This window comes from Talpa occidentalis, unplaced genomic scaffold, assembly GCF_014898055.3.
Source record: "Talpa occidentalis isolate TD23 unplaced genomic scaffold, MPIMG_talOcc4v2.1 talOcc4.3, whole genome shotgun sequence".
Classification (NCBI taxonomy): Eukaryota; Metazoa; Chordata; class Mammalia; order Eulipotyphla; family Talpidae; genus Talpa; species Talpa occidentalis.
Window position 1 is genome coordinate 149,775,180 of NW_023603184.1, and position 26,245 is coordinate 149,801,424.

A 26,245-nucleotide genomic window follows, 5' to 3' on the forward strand; every position below is an offset into this window, starting at 1 on the left:
CCCACATGCGTTGCCCACAGCATGCCCTGAAGGCGTGCCCTGCGGTCCACCCACGCCACTGCCAGTCACCTCGGCCCCGTCAGGCCGTCCACCCCCATGGCCCCTTATCTGAGGCACTGCCTCTCCCCATCTGGCCTGCCCGCTCTGGGGGGGTCAGGGGTGGGGGGCGCTCCAGGGAGCCTGAGCTGCTAAAAGCTGTTTTGAGTTTCAGCCCAAAGCCGTCTACTCTGGGGCCCAAAAGAAAATAAGAAACCGAGTTGCTGTGCGCGGAAGTCCGGGCGTCTTAGGAAAACGATCCTTTAGAAGAATAAAGGCAACATCTTATTCTCTCCCGGCCCTCTTAAAAATCTTAGAACCAAGCCAGTGGGAAACAATTTTCACGTCAACAGCTGCCTCCTGCCTCGGGCTAGAGCGCGGCCGGCCCAGGCACCCTTCTCCCCGGTCCGTCCGGCGGGCGAGGGCCCCGGTGTTCATCTGCGTGTCCCGCCCCCCCTCCCGGCTTCCCGAGGGGAACCGGAGATGCGAGACCCGGCACTTGGCGTGATTTTCCTTTTCTGCTCTCAGCAAAGCGAGCCACGAGGCTGGGCCCAGGACACGAGTCTCCCCAGCCGGGACACGGGACCCGCAGTCTCTTCCAAGCACCCAGGAGAGATGTTTTGAGAACCCGGTCACGCTGCCGGCGGCTGTGAAAGTGGACGGCGCCCCCTCCCTGCAGGGTGGCACCAGCTGGGGCTGCACCCCGCAGGGACAAGCCCTCACGCGGCACGTCCAGGGGGGCTGGGGCTGCTGGCACTGGCCGGGGCCGTGGCAGGGAGGGCTCAGCGGCCAGCGCACGCTTCCAAAGGACGAGGGGTGGTGACGCCAGACGGTCATCTGCCGGGTGCCACCGCTGTGCCAAGGTCCCCCCATCGCCCTTGGATGGATGAGGTCTCCGAGCAGAAGGGGGTGCATGGCCGGCAGTGGAGTGGGGGGCCTGGCCCCCTGCTGTGCCGGTCAGCAGGTGTCTCCGCCTGTCGCCGAGGTCCAGGCTGTCCATCCCAGAGCGCCAGGTCCTCCTTGCTGTGTTCTCCTCGCCACCTCTGTTCCAGCAGGACGCACCCGAGCCGCTGCTGCCGTGTCCTCTCTTGCGAAGTCCCGGATTTCCCGCCTTCCTGGTGGTCTGTGGTCAGGGTACCTCCCCCGCCCCGGTGCAGGGGGCGGGGCCTGGCAGAAACGTCTCCACTGGGCCTTTGCGAGGGAACCCCAGACTCTCTTCCTCGGAGCAAAGACGGCTCCGGGCGGGGCGGGGCCGGGTGCTTCCAGCTGCCGGAGAGGCGGCTCCTCCTCTGCCTGGGAGGTGGAGTGGGAGCAGGTGAGCCCTGGTCTCTCCCGCGGGTGTTTATTCCACTCACCAAACACCTGTGAGCGGCTTTGCCAGCTCGGGCTCCGCCCTGCCGCTGGGCCCTGACCTCCAGGGGCCCCGATGGAGGGGAGGCCGTGAGGCCGGGGTCTGGGGGCACGGGGCAGGAGGGGTGGGTGGTCCACCCGCGGACCAGCTCCCGCGGGTGGGAGCATGTGCCGAGCGGGGCAGGCGCCGGCGGGTGGTGGGCACAGCTGTGGGGTCTGTGTGGCCCGGAGCTGCGGCCCCGGAGGGGCTGTACTCAAGGATCTTGCTGGTGTTATAGAGACACCCTGGGGTGGGGTGCAGTGGCGGGAGATCGGGCGGGGATGGGCGAGCAGTGGGTGTGGTGTGAGGCCAGAGGCCGGAGCTGCATCCTGGGGCTTTCGGGGTCTTGGGCAGGGGTGTCAGGAAATGGGGTTCAGAATCTGCTTTGTGGGTGAGGATGGGGGAGGGTGTCTCTGGTGCAGGGGTGCCTGCGCGACCCTGCTGGTGGCTCCTGAGCCGAGGGGTTGGGGAGGGATGGAAGGCCAGTTCAGGCCCTGGGGCCTGGGGGAGGTTGGGGGGATGGCAGCAAAGCCCCGGGAGCTGGGGCGGGGAGCCGGGCTTGCAGTGCTGGGCTTGAGGTGAGCTGATGCTGGCGGTGGGGGGGGAGCTGAGGAGGGTGAGCGGCACAGAGAAGAGGAGGCCAGGACGGGGTGGCCAAGGCGGCCAGTGCTGGCCGAGGCCTGCTGCTAGGCCTGGCGGTGTGCAGAGGGGCAGGGCCAGGGCTGAGTGGACAGGGACAGGGAGAGCCCTCCAGGGGACGGGCCAGGGCAGGGCAGCGCGAGGCCAGGCTGAGGGCAGGAGCAGTGCAGGGGCCTTGGAGGTGGCGGGTGGGGGGCGCAGGAGAGGATGGCCGTGGAGCGGGAGAAGGGGCGGCTGCCGCCCGGGTGTGTCCTCCAGACGAGCGAGGCTGCGGGCGCCGGGGCTGGCTCAAGACCGTCTGCCCCAGTGTGGTCTTGGCTTATTATTGCTGCAGAAGCAGCTTCCGAGAGCAAACGTTCCAGAACCTTCAGGTGGACACAGACAATGTCTGGCCTCTTGAGAACAAAGGGTCCAACGTCTCTGGGCCTCAGACACGGGCAACACCCGTTTCGGCAAAGCCAGGCTGCTCCTCAGGCGCTGCCTCGACCCCCTCGCGACCTGAGAGCCTTGTCCAGACTCATCGAGGCGGCGCCAGGACGCAGGGACCGAGCCCCGGCCTGGGGCACTCCCTCCCCTCTCTCACTGCATCAGGGTGCGGAGGCTACCCCCATGGGAGTAGCGGGGGCAGGCTCGGGGGGCCGTGTGGGGGCCGCGGCCTCGTGGGTGCCCCTGCCTGGCCCCCGCGGAGTGGATGGGTCTGTCTTTCCAGACTTTTCCCCCCAACAAGCGTGATTAGCCCGTGCCAATTTGTTAATGAAAAATGGTACCCTTTGTTCTTCTAATTTTCATTCAGTTATGAGAAGGCTGCATTTAAATTACCCTCGGAGAGCTTGAGGTCATGGGTGATTAAATGTAATTAATTCCTAATTGCGCTCTGGGCGGCGGCGCCGGCAGTTCCGCGCAGAGGCCAGCAGAGGGCTCTTCAGCCCCATCCACGGCGCCCGGGCCGCCCGGCGCGCTGACCGGCATCGGCGGCCTCTGCCCCGTGTTTCTGCTCAAAGTCTGCGGAGCTCGTCAGACCGAGATTCCTCCACCCGTGTGATTTCCTGGATTTGACCGTGTGTTCTCCAAGGAAGCGCCGTCAAGCACCAGAATTCGTCTCTCTCGGGTTAAGACAAGGCGCAACCACGCAGGCCTGTGACGCCGGGATGTTCCCAGGGCCGCGGCCACCAGGCCAGACGGTCCTGGGAGTTCTGGACGCTCTTTCCGAAAAGGTCTCATTTTGCTCGCCATAGAGAACTTCCCAGGGGAAGGATCAGCTGTTTGGTTTTCTCAGCAGTTGTCTCCGTTTACCGAACTGAAACGAACCACCCACCCATCAGGCAAGCACCCCCCCAAGCTTGCAGTCCCCAGTCATCGTCACCCCCCACACCCCGACTCTCTCCGCGATGTGTCAGACCCCACGGGCCCCGGGGCAGGCGACACCGGGGGCGGGCGCCGTGGCCCTGCTGAGCGCGCAGCTCCTGCATCTGAACGTGTTCGCTGGGCCCCGTCCTGCGCCACCAGCGAGGCCCGCCGCGCCGGGGAGGGGCCGGGGGAGTGTGGGTCACGGGGCTCACTTTCCCCGTTGTAGTTACTTGGATCTTGTTTCCATACTTAGTGGACGAAGACTTTCGGTCTATCTTTTCACTCTTTTAAACGACATTTAAACTCTCTATTTCCTCGCATGACCTTTCATGAGATTTCGGAAGTCACGTGGCGTCCTCACCAGAGGCTAGTGGGCTAAACCCCGCACACAAGAGGAAGAAGAGCAGTGGTGTGCTAACGAGTCAGGAGCCGTGCTGGGCAGGTGGGTACACCGAGGCCCAGGAGAGGCCCAGGCAGGAGGCGGGGGTGTAGGCCAAGTTGGCAGACGGACAGGTGCTGGGGAGGGTGCAGGTGGCACCAGGAGCAGGCGCAAGTCCATGCTAGTCTGACCCCTGGGCCGCGCAGGCCAGCCTGCAGGCCCCGTGGGCTTTCCCAGCCTCTCCTCCCAAGCCCCTCCCAAATGCACAGGGCCCCGGTCACCCCGGCCTGCACTGACTGTGCCCACGACTTCCAGAACAATGAAGCCAACGCCAGCGTAGGTACCCAGCCTTCCCTCACACTGTGTGTTGTTAGGGCGCCCTGCCCAGGCCGCGCCTGGCTTCCCCTGGCGGCTCCCGGCTCCTCAGGCCTCACCCCACACACACTGCCACGCGGGGCACACTGCACTTGAGCGCCCACCCCACAGGCGTCCGCCGGCACCTGCTGAGGACGCGGGGCCGGTCCGCCCGCCCGCCCGTGGGCCTGTGGCGGGTCTGCAGCTCTGCCCGATTTCTGCAAACCCGACACTGCTCTAAAGTACAGTCTGTGTGAAAAGAACAAAACACCTTTGAGGACTGCATGCTCCTCCCTCCACCTGAAACTGCCTCAGGACTCAGAGCCGGGACCCGATCCTGATGACTCGCCAGCCCGCTGGGCGCTCACCCTCCACACCCGACGCGGCCCCACGTGGCCCCACGCGGCCCAGGGCTTCTCTCCCTCCCGCCTTCTCAGGCTCCATCTTGGTCTCCGTGTCTCTCTCTCTGCCTCTGTCTCTCTTGCAGCTCTGCTTTTTGGGGGTCGGGGGAGGTCTTTGAAACAGCCTAACTGACGTGGCCGTGTGAGGGTGGGGCTGAGACAGCAAGTTTGTTACACGCGGTGCTTTTCAGAAATGACGCGTCACCAGCTGCACAGTCTTCAGGTGACGGGCCAGGAGAGAAGTCACCTGAGTGAGGGGACATGCTGGGTGTCCCCCGCCGGGCCTGGCGGGCCCCCTTGGTGCGCTGCCCGAGGCCACTGAGCCCGGGAGGGGCCCCAGCAGGTGGTGCCGAGGCCTCAGCAACAGCGTGGCTCCCTCTCGGCTCATGTGGTCATGCGGCCTTGACCCCGCGCTGCCAGGCGGCTGTTCACCCCTCTCTTCCCGCTCCCCGCTCCCCCCATGCCAGCCTGGGTGACCAGACCCCAGTGCACAGGCGGCGAGGGGGGCACACAGCCCCCCAAGAAAAGAGAGCAGCTCCCTCAGGACCCAGAGCACAGGATGAGGGTCCCGTCCTGCAGGACAGCCCTGGCTTTCACATGGCCTGGCACTTAGGGAGGGCGCTGCTGGGCGGGAGGGAGGGGTGTCCTGTGGGCGAGGCTGCGGGACTTGGGGGCTCCTTCCTCTTCACTGGGAAGTTCCTGGCTGACGCTGGCCCAGGACTGGCCTGCCCCCAGACACCATGGGCACGGGGAGCCTGCTCCTGCAGGCTGGACTTGGGGCGTCTGCCTGCCCCCCCCCTCCAGAGGCCAGCTGCGACCACAGAACAGCCTTGAAGGCAGAACCAGGCCGCCAGCCCTCGTCCGCCAGCCCCGATGCACTGCATTTTGGCCAAATTGAACACTTTGAGCCTCAACATTTTTTGTTTGTAAAATAGGGACATTAATTCCTGCCTCAACAGGAATTTGGTACAGCTAAAAGGGAACATGTGTGCAAAACTCCTTGGAATGTGGCCGGCCCCTGGCCGGAGGTCAGGACAGGCCCGCCGCCTCCTCCCGAGGGGCTGCTGCCGCGTAAGTGAGGCTGGTGCCTTGAGACCTCGTGGTCCTGAATTTGTGGTGCTGCTCATCATGCTCTTAATTGTTAGAGATATTTCTAATGTTTCCTCACTAAAGAGAGGCATGTTCTTCTCTATGCACAGCTTTAGTAGGAGAATTTGACATAATAGTTGGTTATTGTACAAAAAGCACATTTCTTAACCTCCCGCCCCAGGTTCTATTAGAGCTGCTGTGTGAACAGTAAAGGGATCCCTCAAACAACGCGTGGTTTTGGGTTTGTGGTAGAAAGACAACCGGGGATGTGCCCCCCAGGGCGCCCACATGGACAGGGATGTGGGGGAGGCCTGTGCTGGTCAGGGCTGAAACACAGCAGCACTCAGGGCTGCGCCCCACTTGCCCGTGGTCAGGCCCATGATGGGCACTTGTGATGAGAGCCCGATGCAGACCCAGGCCCTTGTGCGAGTTCTCACGGGTCTGGGCTGAATTCAAGCCGAGCCCTGCCCCTGCTCCCACGGACACACAGGAGGACACGGATGCACAGCACAGGGACGGGGGCCACATCCTTAGGCTCGTGACAGCAACCCCTCTTGGCAGCGCAGATAGCTGTCTGTCAGTCACACCGGGACACGTCGTTAATTGGATGCCTCGTCTCCTGGGACCTGTGGGTCTTGCATTCATCAGTTATAAACACGGTGCGGGGGAGGCTTAATGAGGTGTGTGCCAGGCGCGGCACCAGCGGCCCCGGTGGGCGAGTGTGCTGTTCCGCATGCTGATCACTTGACACCCACCTGATGTTAGCTTGCAACAATGCTAGCAAATGCTGATCTGCTCTCCAGTCAGACCCTCTCAGAGGTAAGAACCGACGGTTTCCAGAGCCGGGAGCACCTCGGTCATGCCATGGCCCCGGCCCAGAGTCACACCAGGAGCGCAGAGTCAGTGGACGGGTAGGAGGGAGAGTCTTGGTCCAGCCCGAACCTCAGCCGGAGGCTGAATAACACTGTCATTAAACCTACAGACTCTGGGCCTGGGCGGGAAGGTCCACGTCGCAGTGTTGCAACCCAGGACAATCACTTAAATGCGTTTTTCTCATGTGTCTTATCAGTAAAACGGGAACGACAGTGTCCACCTCCTCAGGTTGTTGTGAGGACTGAAGAGTTAAGACAGAGAGAAGAATAGAACAGCATCTGGGATACATAGATGCTGATGCCGCCATTTTTGTATTTAGGTGTGTCCGTTGGCCACCTGACATTGTCAACAAAATTGGATGTTTTGAAGGAATTAACTGAGGGGTCATTTGGACAAGAGGGTGGAGGATTTCTTTTGGTTTCCTCTGGAGAATTTAAGTGGATGGAGACAACAAGTCAGGATGCTGGGCTTCAAATTCCAGCTTGTCTTCAAGTCCTCGGTTAACCTTGGAAGCATGTGTATGTGGAGGAAGGGCGTGAGACAGCAGCAGCTGGAAAACTAACGAACTGAGCACGTACCTGAAGCTTCTGCCAAGTGTGAGGAACTTGTTAAAGACCTCAGACTTTCCAGCGAAACCTCAAAGACCATGTCTCAAGACTCAGGATTTGCCACGGACCTCGGGCAAAGTCAAAATCGACTCCCACTAACAAAATGGAAAGCCAGACCTCCGCAGTTCAAGCTGATCAACCAGTCACCGAGCTGTCTTTAGAACAAAGCCCAGCATGCTTCAGCGTGTCGTGGCACATGGCCTGCAACGTGTAGCGTACGGTAACAATTATCAATCATGTAAGAAACAGAAACGTGTGACACATACTCAAGGAAAGTCCCAAAATGACCCCGCATTGGAAGTAGCACATAAGAACTATAAAGCACTACAACGATTCAGTTCAAGACTTAAAGGAAAAAATAGTCGTATTAAATGAGCAGATGGAGAACTGCAGCAGAGAATGAAAGTCTATAAAAATAAATTTAAATTCTAGCACTGAAAAGCCACCAAACTATCAGGAATACGACAAGAAATCTGCCAGGTGGGTTTATTAGCATATTGGAGATGGTAGAAGAATGTAGGTAAACTTCCATCAGATTAATAGAAATTATCAAACAATTTCTGGAAATTAATAGACTCTCAGTTCCTACAAAACAATATCAAATAGTCAAATATTTATATAATTGGAGCTTTAGGAGGAGAGAAGAAAAACGGTGGCAGAAAATATACATGAGGAAGCAATGATCCAATTTCCCAAATTTGAAACATTTAAATATTCAGTGAGTCTAGTGACCCCCAAGTGGTTAATACAAAGGATTACAACACTTAGGTAGATCACAGTCAAACCGATAAAACCAAAACCCCAAATCCAGAGAAAATCTCAGACCCACATAACGACACGTTCCACAAAGGAGATGGGTCAAGCTATCCACGACGTCATTAGAAACACCGGCGGCCGACGATGGATGCCATCTTTAAAGCGCTGACAGAAAAGTACGCCAGTCCAGAACTCTGTATCCAGCCCAAATAGTCATCAGCCGCAGAGGCACTGTGAAGGCATTTAAAAATAACTGACACGAGCACTAGGGCCATTGGCTGCAGTGGACCTGCACGAGGGAAACGCTGCAGGAAGTTCAGCTGGAAGAAAACGGGTCGCGTAGAAACTGGAAGGGACCAAAGGAACAAAGACTGAAAGTGGCAACTAGGTAGACAAGAGTAAAATCCTACATGTTCCCTCCTAGTTTCTTTACAAGACGATGACTCCTTACAGCAAACACCAGCGGCGTCTCTAGACGGACAGCGTGGGATGCAGACATGAAGGACAAGGGCGGGAAGCGAGCCCGCCCTCGCAAGGGTGGAAAGGCACAACGTGAGCTCTGCGTGAGAGGGGAGAGGCTGACAGCGGCCATGAGACCCGCAGCAACGGCTGAAAGCAAGAGACATTGCTGAAGGGGCACTAGAGGGATTCAGATAAAGTGCTAACAGGTGCCGGGTTAGCCCCAAAGGCAGGACATGAGAACCGAGTGAGAACGCTCTCGGCTCGCGGTCCTCGGACGGACGTGCGTGAGTCTGCAGCATCTATTTTCTATCCATGCACGCTGCATCTGTCTGTTTGCGTGTATCTGCCTGTCTGTCCACCTACCCACCCATCCATCCATTCACCCACCCGCCCACCCATTTACCTGCCAAGCAACCTACCTACTTACCTACCTTGCTACCACCCATTTACCACCATCACCGCCTGCACCCGCAAAGCAGTCATTGCCTCTGGAGCTGATGCAGCCCTTGGGGGTGCTGGGCTCGCTCGCTCTGGCATCAACACGCTGAAGGCTCAGAGCAGCACGAGCCTCTCAGGCCCAGGGCGGGCAGTGTGCGCCTTCAGGGCTCCTTGCCCCTGCCCTCACCAATGCCTCAGTGGTGGCCGGTTTAGTTTCCTGGGGCCTCCCCTACAGCATCAGAGCATGGGGTGGGGGGACATGCACTCGGGATGTGCATGTCACTTTGCACCCCGCCATGTGAGAAAGATGCCCGACACCAGGGGTCCGAGGGCTCCCAGGGAGGGGAGCAGGCTGAGGATGGAGTCACATACTGGACTTCCAGTGAGGGTACGAGCACCTCAGGGAGGGCTTCTTGGCCAAAGGAGGCTGAGCTGGACGGCACAATAAGCTGTTTATGCAGAGGAAGATGGTGTTTCTAATTGTCGGGTGCTCAGCCAGATGCAATGCTGAAGTAATTTATGGGGGGAGGCGGGGGGGTTGGGGGGGACGCTCATGTCAGCCGAAGGAAATTATTTGCAAGTGACTGTGCTCACGGAAATTAAGTGCAGGATTTGACCATGTAATTTGAAAGAGGGAGGAGAACCAGGAACCAAGGATGGAATAAATACCTTGAGAACCAAGTGCAGCATCATTCGGAGGCCGCTCTTGCCGGGGTATTTCCCGGCGACGTTGGCCGCGGACAGGTTGAACAGGTTGGCCCCCGTCTCCGTGCAGATGGCGTGGACCAGCATCTTCTTCCCCACCCCAGGCGGCCCGGCCAGCAGCAGGGACTGCACGGGAGGGGCCTTCTCCCGCATGGCTGCGGAACCTACAGAGCAGACACAGGCCCTCAGGTCGCCGAGCAAACACGCAGGCCTTACACGAGCGCGCCTGCAGGCTGGGGCGCACCGCGTGACCCCGGGTTTGCAGGGCTGGGGAGTCTGCCAGCAGCGTTTCTACCCAGAGGGCGCCTTCCCTCTCAGCTGGCCCCGCAGCGCCGTTAAGCCCTCAGAAGCGAGGTGGTGCGTGGGGCTCCTCGGCTACGTGACGTTTTCTTCTACTCTCCACCCAAGAATTGCCTCCACACTCATAACTTTAGAGAACGTTCCTGCCATGACCAAGCTCAGGCATTCGGGGGGTTTCTGCCTGTCCCCTGGAAGCCCGGCAAGGGAGTGTGGGATGGACTGAGAAGAGCTCATGGATGATTCTCGTGTCAGGGGCCCCAAGAGGCAGGCAGCGGCCTGGACCCCTGCCCTGGCTTCTAGCTCGACAGCGGGCGGAGGTGACCTGCCGTGGGCGAGAAAGGCCCTCGCGAGCCTGCAGTGGCTCAAGCCCAGGAGCCTCCCTCCCCGGCCGCCTCTCCTGGGCGCGCAGGCCGCGACGGGCCTGGGTGCCTTCCTCGGCCCGAGTGCCAGCCCGTTGCACAAGGCCCGAAATGACTCTAATTTATGTGCTGGTTTGTTTCAGGGTTTAATTCTCGGCATCGAGCGTGCTGCGACGGAAGCATCTGCCGCCATGTTCGCTGCCGTGGGTCACTACTGGGCTCGTCCTGACCCGCTGTGCACAGGTGGGTGTCGCGCTGTTACTGTGCGTGCCTTCTTCCTCGCGTGATTGAGAAGGTCAGGGCCTTCCCCTAACAGCGAGGAACACTCACCACACTCACCACGCCCCACAGAACGCAGCCTGGGACCCCGGCTCTGTGACGTGGGGCTGAGTGGGTGCGTCCACTTGGGTGGCGAGGGGCATGGCGGCGTGGCGGGGGGGAGGGACGCAGAGGGAGAGCGGTGCCAAGCCTGGGCCCACCGAGTCCCGGGTGCAGGGACCGCTCAGGAGGGCACAGTCTGCCTTCTGGCGGGTCCCGGCCCAGAGGCGGGAGAGAGCCAGGACTTGCTGTCGCGGGCTGGGGAGGCGCGAGCGCGGACGAGGTCACGGGCCGGGAGGCGGACAGTGCCGGGACCGTGAGGGCCACAGAGCTCCGGAGAGTCAGTGAGCTCTAACTTGGGGGGCGGGTGGGGAGGGGGGATGGGCGCTTAGGCTGGGCTGCCAGGGTCTGAGCTGGCCTCCAGGCAACCAGCAGAATGGGGTCGTGTCGTGAAGGGCGGGGGGCTGGGGGAGGCTTCACGCGAGCCGGGGCGAGCCGGCCGTACTGTGCGCCAGGGCCGCCTGCTGGGGGAGCGAGCTGCCGGGCGGGCCTTACCTAGTGGCAGGATCCCATACAAGGTGATGAGCTGCCGGATGTCCTGCAGGGAGGGCATGGGCTCCACGGACACCTGGCGCAGGGTCGTGCCCAGGTAGCAGTACTCGCCTGGGGAGGAGACAGAGCGTCAGCGGAGCGCGTCGGGGCTGCACTTTGGGAACGGGCGGGAATGCAGGTGCAACGTCTGTGAGCCAGGGTTGTCTCCTGGTGTCCCTCTGAAGGAGGCCGGGCAGTCCAGCCATGAAAGCACGAAGGTGTGTGACTGGGTGTGTGACTGTGGGTGTGTGCTGGCTGCAGAGCCAGGCCTTGAGCCGCGGCTGCTGCTGACTTCTGAGCATGAAAAGTACCCCGTGATGACTGGGTGTGTGACTGGGTGTGTGTGGGTGTGTGACTGGCTGTGTGACTATAGGTGTGTGACTGGGTGTGACTGTGGGTGTGTGACTGGGTGTGTGTGGGTGTGACTGGGTGTGACTGTGGGTATGTGACTGGGTGTGTATGGGTGTGACTGGGTGTGTGACTATGGGTGTGACTGGGTGTGTGACTAGGTGTGTGACTGTGGGGGTGTGACAGGGTGTGTGACTGTGGGTGCAACTGTAGGTGTGTGACTATGGGGGTAACTGTGAGTGTGTGTGGATGTGTGACTGTGGGTGTGTGACTGGGAGTGTGACTGTGGGTGTGACTGTGGGGGTGTGACGGTATGTGGCTGTAGGTGTGTGACTGCGTGTGTGACTGGGGGTGTGACTGTGGGGGTGTGACAGGGTGTGTGGCTGTGGGTGCGACTGTAGGTGTGTGATGTGGGGGTGACTGTGGGTGTGTGTGGGTGTGACTGAGTGTGTGACTGTGGGTGTGTGACTGGGTGTGTGACTGTGGGTGTGACTGTGGGTGTGACTGTAGGTGTGTGACTGGGGGTGTGACTGGGGGCGTGACTATAGGTGTGTGACTGGGGGTATGACTGGGGGTGTGACTGGGGGTGTGACTGGGGCTGTGACTGTGGGGGTGTGACAGGGTATGCGACTGTGGGTGCGACTGTAGGTGTGTGACTGTGGGGGGGACTGGTGGGGTGTGCCTGTGTGTGAAGTTCCACCTTGGGGGACCTCCGGGGACGACGTGGACAGAGCAGGTTTGTTTGATTTCTCTCCCCAGAGAGGGCGTGTAACCTTTGCACCGACTTTATAAACGCGTGATTGAAGGCTGCGCCCGGCATCTGTGCTGGCGCTGGGGACGCGGAACCTGAGGGTGGCATTTGAGAGGAAGGGTCTGAGTCTAATTTAGCGTAAATAGAAACAGCTCCTGTGGAGGGCAATATCCATCTCCATTTTATCATTTTTAAAGGATCACCAAAGGAATAATGCAGAAATAAATCTCTACAGGTTTAATTAGAAGGCATCAAAGGGCTTAATTGTGACTCGCCATAAATCTGAAGTGTTATTTTCTAACTAATTTAGATAAGGTCACCACGGAAATTAGTCTGGCGGCCTCCATTTGTCTGTGGCTGGGCCGTGGCTGGCGCGCCCCGAGCTGTCCCTGCGTCTGAGGAAAACATGCCACGGACGACCCACGGCGTCGCCATCACCCCTTCCTGCTCTCACCCCCTGGGCGCTGCTCTCGATGTCCCCCGTGCACCCCGGCGCACCCATGAGAAGTTGGAAACGCCGCAAGAGCAGATGGCGGGGCCGTGCCTCTGTGAACCCCGAGAGCTCCGAGGGGTTCCCGCGGGTGAGCGAGCCGAGCGTGTGCACGTGGGCAGGGCTGGCCTCGGCTGCAGGGGCCGCCTCGCGCAGGCTCGTGTGGAAAAGCAAAGTCCTTGGCAAGGACGGGGCCGGTGGGCAGGCTGAGCGCCGATGAGGTGTCCACGCGCCCCGGCGCACCCGCTGATGAGCGGGTAGTGGAGACAAGATGGTTGATCCCCTCCCCGGAGTGGAGAGCGGCGCCGCGGGACAGCCGGAGCCCGGCTGCGAACACGACACGAGAGGAGACACCAAGGACCTGCTCGGCGAGCCCGTCCGGATCCCACATGCACCGCGTTTTCTAGAACCGGACAGGGTTTCTTTGGACAGATGGCATCAGGGGACATTCGTGGGTCCGCGGGGCGCAGGGCGAGTAGCCGGGCCGTTTGCGTGGCGAGGAGAGTCCTGAGCGTGAGGGGGCACATCCCCCCCACGTCGACGCCTGCACTGAGGACACCAGGCCCCGCCTGCGGGAGAAGGAAGGGCCGCGGGGGCCTGGGAGGCAGAGGCGGGGAGAGGGCCAGGAGGGCAGGGGACAGGTGTGGCGAGTGTCACGGGCAGCAGGAGCCCTGCAAGTCCTTGCATTGAAACCCTAACCCGGGGATCTCAGCGTGAGATGTTTTGGGGGGAGTCTGTCAGGATGAGGTCCTCTGGGGGTCCCGAGCCAGGAGGACTGGTGCTGCGGTGGGGAGAAGGGGGAGAAGGTCTGAGGCGGGAGCAGAGATGCCTGGACTTGAGGTCAGCGCAGGCCCCGGGAGCCCGAGGGCGGCAGGCATGCAGGTGGGGGGATGGGCGGTGGGGAGCAGAAGGGGTGTGGGGCTGCAGGGAAGCAACAGAGACCCCCAGCCCCCCAACCCCTGCCTGCTGACACCTCCACCTGGGCCTCCAGGCCTCAGGAACCCTGGGAAGTCGAGCTTCCGTTGCTGAAGCCCCCGCCCCCGGTCTGCGGTGCTCCCCAGGGGTCCTGGTAAAAGCACCCGGAGGAGAGTCATGGCCAGGGGGGACTTGGGGTGCAGCGGAAACAGCGCGAGGCAGAAACCTGAGAATTAAAGACAGAATCAGCCTCCAGCGAGCGTCTGTTTCCCCCCTGCAGCAGCAGGAGGAGAACGCGGAGGGAGCAAGGCCTGAAAATGATGGGCTTCTTAAGCTCCGAGGCCTCTGCGTGTGAAAAGGAGAGTCACAGCCTGTAACGGGGGACCCGGGGACCCCTTGGTCTTTCAGACGCTGAACGCCAAGGAGGAGTCAAGAAACACGAAGCAGCGTGGGCTCGGGCAGGGCGGGAGCATTTCCAAGAGGGGGGCTTGGGCCTGAGCCCGGACTCCCCTCCGGAGCGGCCGCCCTCTGAGCTCCGCATCTTTGCGACTGGGCAGGAAGGAGGTGCAGGCAGGACCGTGGGCCAGTCCTTCCACTGGGCCCCTGAGCCCACCGCCCGCCACAGTGAGGCGACGGCCAGTTCCGAGCTGACGTGGCCTCCGGGCTCTGTCCACGAGTCCCCAGCCGTGGGAGGAGGCAGAGCCGTCACTAGGCCGTTGCTGCGGAAACCGAGGCACAGAAAGATCCCCTGAAGGACCTGCACCCTGGAGGGGGGCAGCCTCCGGAGGAGGAGAGCAGGGACAGCCCCGGTGCCAGGCCTCGAGCTGCAGGTGTGGTTGTGTGTGTGGTGTGTGTGGTGTGGTTTGTGTGTGTGTGTGTGTGTGTGTGTTGAGAGAGTGGGGAGAGTGAACACCTCAGGCGTCACGTGGCGACTTCAGGACTGTAGGTTTTCTCTCGGGTCCGTGTCCTTTCCTCCCCACAAAACACCAGTCCCCAGGGCCACAGGGAGGGCCGCGGACCCGCAGCTTCTCCCAGCTGTACCCCCATCAGACTCACTGCGTCACCGCACCCCCACAGCCACAGGGCTGACCCCCCCGGCCATCTCTTAGGGTCACTGGCCATGGCCAGCGCTCTCGGCTGTGCTGACCCTTCCCCGTCTGGGTTTGCCTGGTCCTCATCAGAGGGGCGCGCCCCGCCCCATCAGCAGCTTCACCTGCTCCAGTCCTGCCGGGCCGCTGGGTGCAGGCCGCTGGGTCCACTGCCTTGGTGGTGGGCGCTTCCGGAAGGCCTCATGGGGACAATGTTCTGGGCTCTTGCACGCTGACGAATTTTGGTGCTGGATACTTGAAAATAAATTCGGCTGGTACAGCATCTGGGATCTTTCTCTGTTCCCTTCTTAATGTGTATCAGCCTCTAGCCTGAGAGCAGCCCTGGCTCCATCTGCCTCAGGGGCCCCTCCTTTTGTGATGCTAATTCTTTCCTCATTCTTTACCTTCCATAGTGACTTCACCGAAGCAAGCGCTGACCTTGAATTTTTCTGCTGCTCAGAGTGCCAGGGGTTAACAGTCTTCTGTTTTTGTTTTTTAAGATTTATTTATTTATTTTTACAAGAACCAGGGTACAGGCCAGATGCGCGGGAGGGTGAGAGGATTCACCAGAGCCAGAGCGGGGAGCAGAACAGGCAGAAGGACCGAAGGACACTGCTGAGGGGAGCAGCGGGCGGCAGGAGAGGTCTGCTGCGCTGTGTGGGTTGCTCCGGCCGGGATTGAACTCCCGCAGTAGTGGCTGGCAGCAGCTTGATAGCGCTGTGTTTAACCCCTGCGCCAGCAGGGAGGCCCCGGGAGTTAACATTCTTAGAGTTTAGAAGAAAGCTCGGTTCAGGTCAGGGCAGCTTTTCAAATTTCATGGAGCCCTTTTTCTGTTCTCATGTATGTTAAAGGTGTGATGGTCCTGGCCCCCCTCAATTTTTTCTTCTCTCCCCACCCCTAGCGAAAGGCCTGTCTTGGGGCAAGCGTGGAGGGCCCCGTTCTCGTGACCCTGTGGTGTCCACAGTCTGGCCCTGTCCTCATCTGCTGTGGGTGGGGCACCCCATCAGTTGAGCTTTTCTGGGGGGGGCAGTGCTCTGCAGTGCATCCTGGCAGGCATTTTGGGGTTCTTCTGTTCTCCTCCTTGGTGGCCTGTACTTTGGAGTTTAAGGGGAAACCTTGTTCTTTTTGGTGTACATGTTTCCTGTGATCTTTGCTCTTGGTATCTGAAAGGCTTGGCGTGGTAAAGAAAAGGAGAGCCAGGCCCGACTTTCTCAAAGGAAGGGAAAATTTATTGCACCCCCAGGCGAGCTTCGCGGGGCACCTATTTTTACGTGGCATTTAGGAAGCTCCTCTCTGAAGCTAAGGATCTTAACTGGGGGAAAAAAATGAGAGAAAAGGTGGAAAAGACCAGGGGAGCGAGCCCTTGGGGTGGTTTGGCTGCTCTCGTTGGGCTGGGTCACTGTCCCCGGGTCGCCCCGGGGGCTGACCCCACTCACCCTGACTGCGGGCATCTTACAGATCCCTGGAAACCAGCGGAGACGTCACGGGAAACATCCAAGGTGGACAAGAGGTTGACAGTGAGGGCCATGTTCGCTTGATCTTGAGGCCCTGCCAAGGGCTGAGCCCTGGCTGGGACAGGGCTGTGGAGATGCACCAAGCAAACATGATGTGTGGGCGCAGAGGGCACCCGGGCACAGCCGCCAGGACGGAGAGGGCACTGCCAATTAAGCTGCTGCTCATCTCACCACAGCTGGCAGAACAGGATCAGGGCGTCCAGGACAAGCCCTACTTGAGCAGGAAACACAAAACAAGTGGGGTCCAGCGGAGTTCCCAGTAAACTCCGGGGCTGTGGGGAACCAGGACGTCTCCTCCCAGCTCTCTGGGAAGGCCTGGCTCTCCTGCCGAGGGAGCGAGGGAGCCCGCTCTGGCCAGAGCCTTCTGCTCCACGGGCGAAATCGGTCAACGCGGACGGTGAGCGGATGGGAGGGGGCGGCGATCGCACTTAGCTGGGAAAAGGGGGCCGCGTGCCCCCCCATGCCACAGCAATTTCAAAAGGAAGGAGAGAGGAAACCTCCCTACAGAGGTGGCGAGAGAGGGAGACAGACAGCCCACCGCACCCCAGCCGTCAGCGCGGGTGCTGGGACCTTTGCACGAAAGACGGTTGGGACAGAAACACCTGAGCCCCAACCCCGCCCCACCACTGATCCGCCACAAAGGGGGAGCATCTGGGTGACCCCCAGTGATGTGGCCTGGGGGGCTGAGTGCCCCGATGTGAAACATCGAGGCACGGCCTCTGCATACAGCTTGCCAGAGTTTCACCCGCGTCCAGCCACCAGGACGCCGCCAAGCAAATCCAAATTGAGCCTGGAACACAGCTCAGGCCCCACAGCAGCGCCGTGCCGCGGGAGACGGGGGGCTGGGAGGGGTGTGGGCGGGGGGACAGACTGTCCAGATCCGGGGCTGAAAAGAGATGCAAACGGACCCCGCGCAGGACCCTGGAGGGGGTTTGGGATGGAGAAGGACAGCTACGAGAACGTCGCTGGCCCGCGGGAGGAGCCGGGGAGTGTCTGCTGTGCAGGAGCAGCGTCCGCGCACGGGACGTTTGGGGGCGGGACAGCCCTCTGTGGGCTCGTGAGAGAACCCGCTTGCTCGCGGGGCTGGTGTGACGGGAGAATGGTGCTGGCACCAGGGCGGTGGACTATGGGCATCTTAAGCTTTGGGTGTGTTTTCATGTCCTGTTGCCTTTATAGAATAAAGAGAAGACGCTCGCTGAAGACCATGGCCGCACACGCCCACCTCCTCTCCCTGAGGAGTCCTCCGTGGCCCCTGGATGGACAGTGTGGGGTCCCCGAGCCGCTCCCAGAACCATCCACGTAGACACGAAGCACCGAGCACCTTCCTTTCCTGCAGGTGGCTGGGGCCAGCGGGAGCGCCCCCCACACCTGGCTGGCAGGTTCGAAACCTGCTTGGACCACATTAGGGGCGGGCGCTGGAAGCGCCAGCTTGTAGCACCCCCTTACTCAGCTCATCCAACCCAGCCTTCACCCCAGCTGCCATGCCTGGGCAGCCTGTCTCCTTCTGTGGGATGTCAGCGCAGGGGGCCAGGGACACACAGGGCACTAGCCTGCGACTTACCGATGTAATCAGAGAGGTTGACCTTGGGGTTCTGGATCAGCAGCCCCGCCTCCACCAGCTCCTTGTACAGAGATTCGATGGTCCTGGGGGGAGAGCAGACCAGGCCCCTGTGAGCACATGGACCCCGCACGGCCCGCCGGTCATCACACGTGGAGGGCCCCACCCGCCTCATAGCACGCTGTAGGCAAATTCATGGTTTTTTGAAGCATGTCGACAATTTAGGGGTAAGTGAGGCTTTTTAAAAACAATACTTTGACTCATTCGTGGGCGCGTCTGCTGTCCCCGTTAGCAAGTGTCATATCTGCGGGCCCCCGAGACCCGCCGTAACGCCTGCGTCTGTCTTCATCGGTCTTCCTGACGGCACAAACATGAATTAGCAATTACCCCGTAATAGGAAGGCCCATAATTACACATTCGGTTGGCATCTGCATGCCAAAGCAGACCATTAATCCTTCATGAAATTGATGTTTCCTTTTAACCCAACAGCGTAATAGTTTAAAAGAAATTTCCATGAAGAACAAAGGCTTAGACTGGAAACAGTTCAGCGTGAGAGATAACCCCCTGCAGCTGTGCATGTGATTCTTCAGGAGGCTGTGACACTTTTGGAGGTGTTCACAGAGGGCTGACAGGCCGCACAGGGCGGTACCCACGCCGGGGGGCCTGGAGATGGTGCCCCACTTAATGAATGAAACTCCCAGGAAATGAAGTAGGGCTTGGCTAGCCGGAGTTCAGGTGGGAGGCCCAGGGGTCCTCAGCTGAGCCTTCGGGGGGTGATTCTCCCGGAGCATCGGGCGGGCTTTATGCTCGGGCCCGGCCTTCTCTCTTTAGCCACCGTCAGGACGGCGATGTCGACATGTGCTTGGCGCTGGGGTGCAGGCGAGTGGGTGTGAGGGGCTGAAGGCCACCGCTTTGACCCCAGCCAAATGCCATTGACCTGGATGTGAGACCAACGACCCTGGTCTTTGATCGACTGAGTTTTATTCCATCAGGCAGATTTCAACAGCGTGTCTGCTGCGGGGCGGTAGAGCCTGGACGTCATGGAGTTTGGTGGCGCAGGCTCGATCCGTATCGAGAAGTGACTTGGATGCTTATTTAATCCAGACACATAATGTGTGCACACAGCATTAGTGCAACGCAGAAGATTCTCTAAAATAGTCAAAGCAAAATCATTTGAGAAGCCTGGAACACAAGCCTGCGTTTGGATCTCCCCAGACCAGCTTTTGCTATGGAATAAAATGCTTTACCTAAGTCATGGCAGAAATACTGACTTCAGGTTGCTATTCACTTGCTTGGAGAAACAGAAGCCTTTGCCGGTGTCCTGGCTGGCCGCGCTCTTCTGGCGACACCGAGTCTTTAAAATGGAAGTGCAGAGTCGTGCGGGGACAAGGTGGCAGGGACTGTGGTACCTCGGGCACAGGGGTGAGTGGCGCGCTCCCGGGGTCGCTGTCCCACTGGAGAGCTGCTTGCGGTCCGCTGTGACAGCGCCGTGGTCAAGGGGCGTGTGCGGGAGATGCTCAGCATGCGGCACTGCCCGCGAGCCCCATGTGTGCCCTCTGCTGCTCATGGGCATCTATCGCAGGGCAAAGCAACACGTCACATGCAAGGGAATGCGAGCGAGTCATCGGGACCCAGCAGACATGCGGGCAGATTTGACTCTAGCTCGGGGTGTCACTGGATAAGGCCCTCGTGTTTCTTCTTCACCTGAAAGGCAGTGGTTTGGAGACAAGGGGAGGCGCTGCTCTGAAGCTGCTAGAGGACACCGGGCACTGTGTTCACCTGGGCCGGGCCTGGGAAGGCGGACGAGGAGCCAGTGCAGGCGCTCGGGCAGACCCGCGCCTCCCCGCAGGGGCACCTGGGTCTCAGACGCTGACCAGGCCTGGGGAGGTAGCAGTCCGCGATGGCGTCTTCACCCGACCCTCTCCCCAAACAGTGGCGCCTCGAGGGGGGAGCGGCCGCTGTCCCCCTGGGGAGACGTGTTTCTGTGCCGAGCCTGAGCCCAGGCCCACCTGGCTGCCCTTGCGGAGGCCGCTGGCCAGGGGTCTGCAGACAAGGTGCTGGCTCTCGGGCCAGCCTGCTCCCCCCTGGCCTCACCTCGTGACCTCTTCAGCTGCCCTCGGGAAAGCGGTGCTGGGACCCAAGGGGGTGGTGCTGGGACCCAGGGGGGCGGGGCTGGGGCACCCCTCCCAGGAGAGAACCAGGCTTCCCCGCCAGCACACACCCGGGGAGGAAGGCGTGTGCATACGTTCAGGTGATTGCTCATCACTCTCCTTAGGTGTTTTAATTCAATTCTTGGAAAATATTTGAAAACCTAGGTCTTATCTACTTCAAAAGCTAAAGCACTGAAGTTCTGTTTTAGCTTTAAAAAAAAAACAAGCCAATGAGGCCTTAAAACCACCCGTTGGCGCGTCCGTCTACCCTCCGCCTCGCCCTCGCCTTCCAGACGCTTCCAGGAGGGCCCCGTGGCTGCGCCCCGGCCCAGGAGGGAAGCCGGAGCCGTGGCCCTGCTCTGCCGACCCGCTGCTCAGAGCCTCGGTGTTTCTCCCGCGGGTGGGCCGGGATGCTGTTTCTTAGGCGAGTCCTCAGCAGCCCCATGGGTTTTACAACCTAACGCTGCACGGCCTCAGAAGGGACGGAGCCCGGCTGGCCTCCAGGCCTCGCCCCGACCTGGTCCTTCCGTCCGGGGCCACCTGTGAGCGTGGCACGTGGCCCCCGGAGGCCCCAGCCCGTCGCCAGGTGAGGGGGTGCATGAACCAGCCTCCCTCAGGCCCAGCCAGGGGCTTAGGCTGTGTCCTCCGGCCCTCCGGGTGCCCCCAGCACCCTGTGCGCCCGCAAGCAAGCCCCCCTCACCTGTCCTCCGTGAGATCCTTGTCCTTCCCCTTCTTCCCTTTTTTGTCTTTCTTCCCCGCCTTCTGGAAGGAAAGGGAAACAGCAGCAAGGAAGTCAATTATTGCTAGAAACTGGCTGCGGACGCCTTCCCTGGCGGGGCGGGAGCCTGTGTCCGCTCGCTGGGCGGCGAAGGGGACAGGGGCCGGGAAGAGCCCAGTTCGAGGGGGGCATGTGCCCGGGGCTGGAGCGCGAGGTCCCCACAGCTAGGGCCCCATCCCGACGGGCCGGCAGCGTCACTCCTCTGAGCACCCGCCGGCCTGGCCCCACGGGCTCTTGGGTCCCTGGAACCAGGCCTGGTGCGGGGCTCCTGGAGCGCTGGCCGCTGCACTCTCTGTGCAAACACCCGCTGGGGGCTCTCCAGGGCCCTCGGGGTGGCCTTCGGGGGCTCTGTTCCCACACGGGACCCAAGTGGGCGTTTTCCCGACATCCCAGTGGGCCCCTCCAACCCCCGCACATCCTCATTCCTGTGTGCTTCACTCTCCCACCACTCGGGCTCGCAAGCCCCGTCCACTGCAGGTCAACGCCTCTGTTTAACCTGTACTGCGGCCGAGGCCCCACTCGGCTCCACGTCCAGAGGACGCTGCCCTGCCGGAAACAGCCACGCCGCCGTCCGGGCCCTCGGCCAGGGCTGGGGTGGGCTGGGATGCAGTCTCCCCTGCCCATGGGGCGCTCGCACCGTAATCTCTCGCGTCTCACGTCACCCAGTCAGTGCCAGGGCCCTGAGATCCGCTCTGGCTGCACAGAGCTATCAATCATTCTTGTTTTCCCATTTTATAAAATTAAATTTTTTACTTCGAGAGGGTGGAAGACTCCCAGGCAGCGGTGAGCAGCAGCCCGCGGAGGCGCCGGGGTCCGTCCAGCCACCTTCCCAAGCCACGGCTGGACACCGGCCTTGGCCTGGGCATCCTCGGGTACGGGGCGTCCCTTTCACCGCAGAGCCCCCAGGTCACCCTTTCCTAGTGGCAGTGGCCCCCACCTGTGGCCACCCCCCCCTTACATTTCTACAATTTTGTTCTTTCAAGAACTTTATATTAACAGAATCATAGGAGGAACTTGTTATGATTTTTTTCTTTTTGCTTTTCACTCACAGAAATTCTCAGAAAATGTGTCTCGGTCTTGTTTTCGTGTATGTATCAATAGCTCAGTCCTTGTTACTGTTGTTTCCAGTGTGAGGCTATTTTGAAGATTTTACTTACTTATTTTTGTGTAGAAGAGACTGGGGTGTAGTCCAGAGTGTGGGGGAAGGGAGGTTGAGAGGACTCCCCAGACAGAGTGGGGAGCGGAACACTGAAATCCACTGCTGAGGGGAGCAGCGGGAGACGGGAGGGGTCTGCCGCGCCATGTGGGTAGCTCCCCGGCCGGGGATCCGAGACTTAACCCCTAGGCCACCAGGGAGGCCCCAGCTGGGGGCTATTTTGAATGCACTGAGGTGTTGAAGTGTGCACGGGCCTCTGAGTGTGTGCGTGTGGTAAGCACCCGGGAGGGCAACTGCAGGTGTTTGGGGATTTTCTTGTTATTTTTTTTCTGTTAGTCATTTCTCGTTTGACTCCATTTTTGGACAGAGAGTGCAGCCAGAGAACTCGCTGGCTACGACTTCAAGTCCTTCTAGTCTGAGGGAGTTTGTTTTATGGTAGAGACACGGCCCGTCTTGAAAGGCTCTGTGGGCACTGGGAAATAACGTGTTCGGTGTGCTGGCTGGTGGAGTCTACAGCGTCGCTTAGACGCTGGCTGATGGCACTGTTGAGTTTAATATCGCTGCTGACTTTCTGTCTAGTTTCCTTTTAATTGTTGAGAAAGGGGTGATGAATCTCCAGCTTTAATTGTGAATTTGTCTGTTTTTCTTTGCAGGTTTATTGCTTTTTGCTTTGCATAATGTGAGTTCTGTGACTGGTATGGGCGGGTCCTGGGGGCGGAGTTCTCACCCGACCCATGGGGCTTGGCCGGGATGAGTCTGCGTGATGGGGGGTTACTCTCAGACTGTTGAGTGTGCCCCACTAAGGAGCCCACGATGCTCAGGGCCAAGTGGAGAACAGTTAGTTAGCAAGAAGGAGGTGCGTTCCCCGGGGCAGCAGGGTGGGGTCCCCGGGCAGCGCTCCTGGGCCACCCACGGGCAGGCGGCCCGCCCCACGATGCGGATCTGCCCTCTGCCTTGCTCTCCTGATGCTCCTCCAGGGCTCACCTTTTTATTTCCTTTCTTCTTGGCTTTGACTGGGTTTTCCTTTATTTTGTTCACGGCTAGTTTTAGGTTTTTCAGCTCCTGCCTCATCAATTCGTCAACCTAGGTGGACACAAAACACGCTCCCTTCAAGAAACTTGCATGCCCCGTGTTTTCTTCACGAAGAAATACGTTCTGGGTGGGTCTCGGACAGGGACCCGCCCCACCACCTGCGTGGGGAGCACGGCCGGGCGGTTCCAGGGCCGCAGCCGCACCCCCGCCAGGTGGGCCTACCTGCAGCCGTATCTCCGACTCCAGCTCTTTCCGCTTCTCCTCTTTGACCAGCTCGGGATCGTGGCCCTGCGCGAAATTCCATGATTCATCTTTGTTCTTCCAAATGTCTACACTCCAGAAGGGGAGAGAAAAAGGACAGCCTTTCTCAGTGGGAAGGTTAATGAAAGCGGCCGTCACCAGGTGAGCGTGAGCGCAGGCGTCTGCCCGGTGCGGGGAACGAAGCCTGGATAAAGAAAGCTGGAGGGTCACGGGCACCCGTGTCCCTCCACTGCCCGGCGGAAGCCACATGCCAGGAGAGCTGAGAAACAGAGGAGAAAGCTGCTGTGAAAGCATCCCCTAAAGCTGCGTGGTGCGAACGTTCCCCGTCTGTGTGACCGCAGCCCTGCAAACAGCCTCTTGGGGTGGATCACGCTCGTGCCGACGGCTGGTCTTGCCGGTCGCGTCATGCTGCTTGGATTGTAACAGGGTGGTCCCCAGGAAAGGGGGAGGTTCCCTGCCCCACCCAAGGGAGGGTGGAGCTGAGCAGGAAAAGGAGAAGCTGCAGGAAGAGACGGAGGAAGGAAGCAAGATGGAGCCAGGAGACCTGGAGGAGGCGCATGGAGCCTAGAGACATGTAAAGAAACTGCGCTTGTCTTTTGGTCATGGACTGGGTGACACAGATGTGGGTGAGACCCGTGGGGAGGTGACAATGGCAGCTTTTATCTGGATGTTGATTTTGCTCTTTTCCTTCCGGGCTTGTCCGGTTGTTTGTGACCCTTTTCTGTGGGTCCCCACTGGAAGATGTTTTAGACTTGTGGCAGGCTTTGGGGCCTTGCTCTGGGCCGACCCCATATGGATGGAGTTTTACCCACGAGGGGACGGGTAACTTTGGGTGCTTCATTTAGAAACTAGACTCTTTGCCTCACCTGTATTGTTTCCTAGTTTTTATTAAAGATCCTTCCCATTAAAGTGTCATATGTTTTGTGTTGATGCGGCGGATGGCAGAACCCATTTAGAATAGGCAGGTTTGCGGGGTTTGGGCTGCCCCTCTCCCTGTCCTATAACAGGATCAGTCACATCATTCACTGAGATGTGAACCATCCTGTTGCTACGCCCACTCCGTGGAAGGTGCCCGGCGCCCTCGTGAAAGGCAACACTGAACGCCCCAGGACCGGTCCTGGCCCCCAAGCCGGCGGCTCCACGTCTGATTCACTCTTTGAGCATTTTCGAGCTCATCTGCGTTTACATTTCCCTTTGCCAGGCCCGGCGCTGGGGGTGTTGGGAGAAAGGTGTCTCTAGAGCAAAAAGCACAATTCTGTGTCCCCGGAATAAACTGAAATACGGCTCGTTTCTAGAAAGGGAATTGCAATTGCAAATGGATGTCCAGAAGCAGACGCCTGGGCCTGGCAGCGGGGCCCGTGGGTTCTCCTGTGGGGGACACGACGTGCCAGTCTGAGAACGCGACCTCCCCCGGGAGCCACGCCTGGCCAGGCGGGGGTTCACTGCGCCCCTCGCAGCCTGGCCAGCCCACCGGACCCATCCTCCGGCCAACAACGCCCTCCACTAGGGCGGGGAGGGCCGCGAGGCCCTGGGGCACGGGCAGAGGCTCCCGACCTCTCCTCTGGGGGGCGGCTCCGACTTGGGAGGAGGGACTGTGGGCACCTGGGTGCAGGCGGCGGTGAACGCAGCCTTCTCCCCCTCCCCTGGCACAGGGGCCCCGAGGCTGGCCCACGTGTCCTTTGACTGCGCAGCTGAGCTGGACGGAAGCGCGTGCTTCCACCCGGCGCAGGGACGGTCTGAGGCGTGGGGCGTGAGGAGAGCAGCAGCAGCGTGAAAACAGAGAGGAGGTGCAGAGTCACGCCCGGCAAATGAGAAGGGAGGGGCCGGGTCTCTACGTGGCCCCAAGGACAGGCATTGTTAGCACAGGAGAGGGTTGAAAGGAGGAAGACACGGGGGCGGGCCCAGGAGGTCTAGGGGAGGGAAGGGGTCGATGCTGTGGCATCTGACCCCAGCAGGGGCACAGCCCCGGGCTCAGCCCTGCCCCAACCCGTAGGGCTTCCAGTCTCTGTGCCCTGTGGGGGGCCAGGCAGGGAGCCTGCTACTGCAGGAACTCTGCGCCTGACAACACACTCAGCAAGTGGCCTGGGGGCAGCACGTGTCCTCTTGGGGTCATCAGGGTCAGGCGTCCCCCCCACTCCCCGCTGCCACCCTCCACCCCGCCTGTGGCCCAGGACACGCAGGGGAGATGGGGAGGGAGACGCAGCCCCAAGTCGTACCAGCGTGGGTGGCCACAGGATGCGGCAGAGGCCCAGCCACGCTCCTGTGACTGGCCTGGAGATTCCTGGGGTGGGCAGGGCAGGCTCTTAGCCACACGCCCCCTGGGAGGGTGCGTCCAGCGGGCCCGAGGCCCCGGGCTCAGCAGAAGGGCCAGCCGGGCAGAGCCTGCAGGCCTCCGGGTCCAGGACTCCGGGCGTGAGCCCGGCCCCACCGGTGGACCCGGGCAGCAGGTCCTGGCGGCTGGAGGCCTCCCCAGAGGCCACGGTCTGCCGGGAAGACAGGAAGGGGCCCGGGGTGAGGCGGCATCTTGGGGCAAGGCTGACAAAGAGACTCCGATTCTCCCGTGGCCAAGGCAGACGGACAGGAAATGGCAGAAAGTGCTCGCAGAGGTGGGGCCACGCCACGGAACTGATCATTCACCCGGCCAGGTGGGCGACAGGATGGGGGGCCTGTCTGACCCAAGTTCAGGGTGTCACCCCCAGACAGGCAGGTGAGCAGCCGGGCGTGAAGACGAGGGCACAGGAGGGAAGGGCGCGCCTGGCAGGAGCGGGCGCACAGGACGTGGCTGGCAGGCGGCGGCTCAAGTTTTATCCTTATTTTAAATAATCGTTCCCAGGAGCCATTGACCAGAGGGGACCCTCCGCCCCATCAGGCATGACGAGCAGGTGTCCCCGCCCGTGACTCCCACGCAGGCAGGGTCTCGGGCAACGAAACCTGGCGGGCTGGCTCTGGCACCGTCCCGGGGGAAGCCGCAGGCTGGGTGTGAGCAGAAGCAACGGTGCCCTCCTCCTGCGAAGGTCGCTGCTTTTCCAGAATTTCTCCTGGACGTGGGTTTCAGCAGTGGGAACCCTCCAGATCTAAGACCCACGCGAAGCTGCTTTACGTGCTGAAACTTGGAAGCGCCCCCTGGAAACCCCGTCAGAGGCCTGGCTGTGCCACAAG

The 26,245-nt window shown here is 60.6% G+C and overlaps 1 protein-coding gene across 1 annotated transcript in view; it reads right to left on the bottom strand.

Moving 5' to 3' along the window:
- Window positions 1–26,245, bottom strand: part of IQCA1 (IQ motif containing with AAA domain 1) — a 112,141-nt gene that overhangs the window by 17,447 nt on the left and 68,449 nt on the right. The window contains exons 10-15 of the mRNA XM_054700178.1: window positions 23,048–23,154; window positions 22,778–22,876; window positions 20,560–20,621; window positions 17,713–17,795; window positions 11,010–11,117; window positions 9,442–9,641 (exon numbers count right to left, since the gene is read on the bottom strand). Of these exons, the coding sequence (XP_054556153.1) occupies window positions 9,442–9,641; window positions 11,010–11,117; window positions 17,713–17,795; window positions 20,560–20,621; window positions 22,778–22,876; window positions 23,048–23,154 (659 nt within the window). The remainder of the gene's footprint in view (window positions 1–9,441; window positions 9,642–11,009; window positions 11,118–17,712; window positions 17,796–20,559; window positions 20,622–22,777; window positions 22,877–23,047; window positions 23,155–26,245) is intronic.